Source organism: Marmota monax, unplaced genomic scaffold, assembly GCF_021218885.2.
Source record: "Marmota monax isolate L192 unplaced genomic scaffold, Marmota_monax_Labrador192_F-V1.1 WCK01_AAM20220418_F8-fsc00387, whole genome shotgun sequence".
Taxonomy (NCBI): Eukaryota; Metazoa; Chordata; class Mammalia; order Rodentia; family Sciuridae; genus Marmota; species Marmota monax.
This window is the reverse complement of record NW_026692199.1, coordinates 595,718-598,560: the sequence shown is the minus strand read 5'-3', so window position 1 is coordinate 598,560 and position 2,843 is coordinate 595,718. Positions and strand designations below refer to the sequence as shown.

At 55.0% G+C, this 2,843-nt stretch overlaps 1 protein-coding gene across 1 annotated transcript; it reads left to right on the top strand.

Moving 5' to 3' along the window:
- Positions 1-545: 545 nt before the first annotated feature.
- Positions 546-2,278, top strand: LOC124080475 (egl nine homolog 1-like). The gene is given in 1 exon segment (XM_046426395.2): positions 546-2,278. A coding segment is annotated over 1 exon segment (1,242 nt). The 5' UTR covers positions 546-590; the 3' UTR covers positions 1,833-2,278.
- The last annotated feature ends 565 nt before the right edge of the window (positions 2,279-2,843 follow it).

The following is a 2,843-nucleotide window of genomic DNA, read 5'->3' as shown; positions in this document are numbered from 1 at the left end:
CTTCTCATAAATGTGTCAAGTAATACTTTTGAGATGATTTGTTTAAAACTAATTTTGGGAAAATAAATAGCTAATATGATACGAAACAATGAGAACTAAGAACAGATTTTCTTTAGAAATTGATTCTGAATGTATCAAAAGCCAACAATGTAGAGAAAAAACAATTTGCAGCTGCAGATTTGGATAAAATATTGTGTTTAGGTTATTTGGTCCTCTGACATTGGGTTCCAAACTAAATAACAGTGTTTTCTAAAATAGCCCTCAATCTCTTACATGTGCATTCAGCATAAAACAGGGCAGTAACAACAACAACAAAATAATAGGAAAAGGAGGAATCATTAATCCCAGCTGAACAGGTAAAACACAAAACACATTGCCACCAGAAGAATATGTTTTCTTCTGATTCTCAAGGTTTTATTTTATTGCACTTTAAATAAAGGGTCAGGGCCGCCCCCGAGGCCGCGCTCGCCGCCCCGGCCGCCATGCGGCGCTGAGGCCAGCTATGCGCGGCTCCGCGGAGGGCGGCGGTGCTCGGCGCCCTGACGGCCCCGCCGCCGCCCCGCGCCCGGCCCCGGGCCGGCCCCGCCGCCATGGCCAGTGACAGCGGCGGGCCCGGAGGGCCGAGCGCGAGCGAGCGAGACCGGCAGTACTGCGAGCTGTGCGGGAAGATGGAGAACCTGCTGCGCTGCGGCCGCTGCCGCAGCTCCTTTTACTGCTGCAAGGAGCACCAGCGCCAGGACTGGAAGAAGCACAAGCTCGTGTGCCAGGGCGGCGACCCCATCGGCCCCGCTGCTGCCCCGCGCGCGCAGCCCGGCCCCGCGCCGCCCGCCGCCGCGCCTCCGACGCGGGCCGGGGCCGCCGCCGGGAACGCCGGGGCGCGGGCCGGGAAGGCGGCGGGGCAGCGCCGGTGCAGCGCCGAGGCCGCGCGCGCGCCGGCCCCCGGGGACGCGGCCCAGGCCCGGGGCCCCCGCGGCGCGGCTGAGCGTGGCCAGGAGGAGCCGCCCGCTCGGCGGTCGCCGTGTCCTGAGCGGGCCAGCCTGTGCCCAGCGGGCAGCTCGCCCGGAGAGGCGCTGAGCCCCGGCGGCGGCCTGCGGCCCAACGGGCAGACCAAGCCGCTGCCCGCGCTGAAGCTGGCGCTGGAGTACATCGTGCCGTGCATGAACAAGCACGGCATCTGCGTGGTGGACGACTTCCTGGGCAGGGAGACTGGGCAGCTGATAGGCGACGAGGTGCGCGCACTGCACGACACCGGCAAGTTCACGGACGGGCAGCTGGTCAGCCAGAAGAGCGACTCGTCCAAGGACATCCGGGGTGACAAAATCACCTGAATCGAGGGCAAGGAGGCCGGCTGCGAGACCATCGGGCTGCTCATGAGCAGCATGGACGACCTGATCCGCCACTGCAACGGCAAGCTGGGCAACTACAAGATCAATGGCCGGACGAAAGCCATGGTTGCTTGTTACCCCGGCAACGGGACAGGTTACGTGCGGCACGTTGATAACCCAAACGGAGATGGAAGATGTGTGACGTGCATATACTATCTGAATAAAGACTGGGACGCCAAGGTAAGTGGAGGGATACTTCGAATTTTCCCAGAAGGCAAAGCCCAGTTTGCTGACATTGAACCCAAATTTGATAGACTGCTGTTTTTCTGGTCTGACCGTCGTAACCCTCATGAAGTACAACCAGCATATGCTACAAGGTACGCAATAACTGTTTGGTATTTTGATGCAGATGAGCGAGCTCGAGCTAAAGTAAAATATCTAACAGGTGAAAAGGGCGTGCGGGTTGAGCTCAACAAGCCCTCCGACCCCGTAGGCAAGGATGTCTAGGCCGCCCTTGACCAGCAGCACCCTTGTCACCACGCGGCTTTGATGAGTGGAAGGGGAGGACCGCAGACAAGCAGCGGACCGCCTGAGGACAAGCAGCTCCCCTGAGCTTCGTGGGGCAGGAGCCTTTGCTGATCTGAACTCACGCCTGCGGCTGCCGCCATAGGGAGCACTCCAAGACTGTCGCTTCCCCACCTGACGTGAACAAGTGCCCTACGTGGAATTTTCATTCTTGTATTTTGCCAGATCTATCATCTAGCTGAGTTCATTTCATCTTTCTCTTTTTTATATCAAGTTTGATTTTGGGGTAATTTTTGTATGATTAGGTACAATTTATCAAAACTGAAATGAGAAAAAAATTACAGTATTATTCCTCAAAATAACATCAATCTATTTTTGTAAACCTCTTCGTACTATTAAATTTTGCCCTAAAAGGCCTCTCACGATAATTGTCGAGTGACTGAGAGTCGGTTTCTTTGGGCTGGAAACAAGGGAAGGAGCACTGTAGTTGCAGCCGGAAGCCCAGACTGCCTTCTTGTCTGATCTGAACTCTGAGACCCTGCTGTGGCGCGTCCGTCGTCTCTGTCCATGTGAAACCTGACCGTGAAGCGGTTGCCAGTGACTACCAAGTAACCTTGAGTCCCCGTCTTACCAGAAAAAGTGCACAATAGGAAGGGTTTATCTTTTCACTTATTTTTTTTTTCAGAAACAAAAGTGACTAGCACTAAAGGACGTGAGGGTGTCCCGAGCTTCAGGTTCCCAAAATAAAGGGCTCTCTTCTGCTCTCAGGCGTGTCCTGTAATCCTAGGTGACGTAATCCCATTTCTTCCTGGGCTCTCCTCAAATTGACTGTCCTTCTAAATTTATTGTTGCATCTCTCCCTGGCACTAGGGCTCATCTGACCTGCAGATGAGAACCTGGTTCTACTGAAGAGCACCAGGGGGGATAAGGATGCATCCAGGTGGACAGGTGTGGCTGCAGACTCCATCCACATTCCCCAAATGTCTCTGCCTC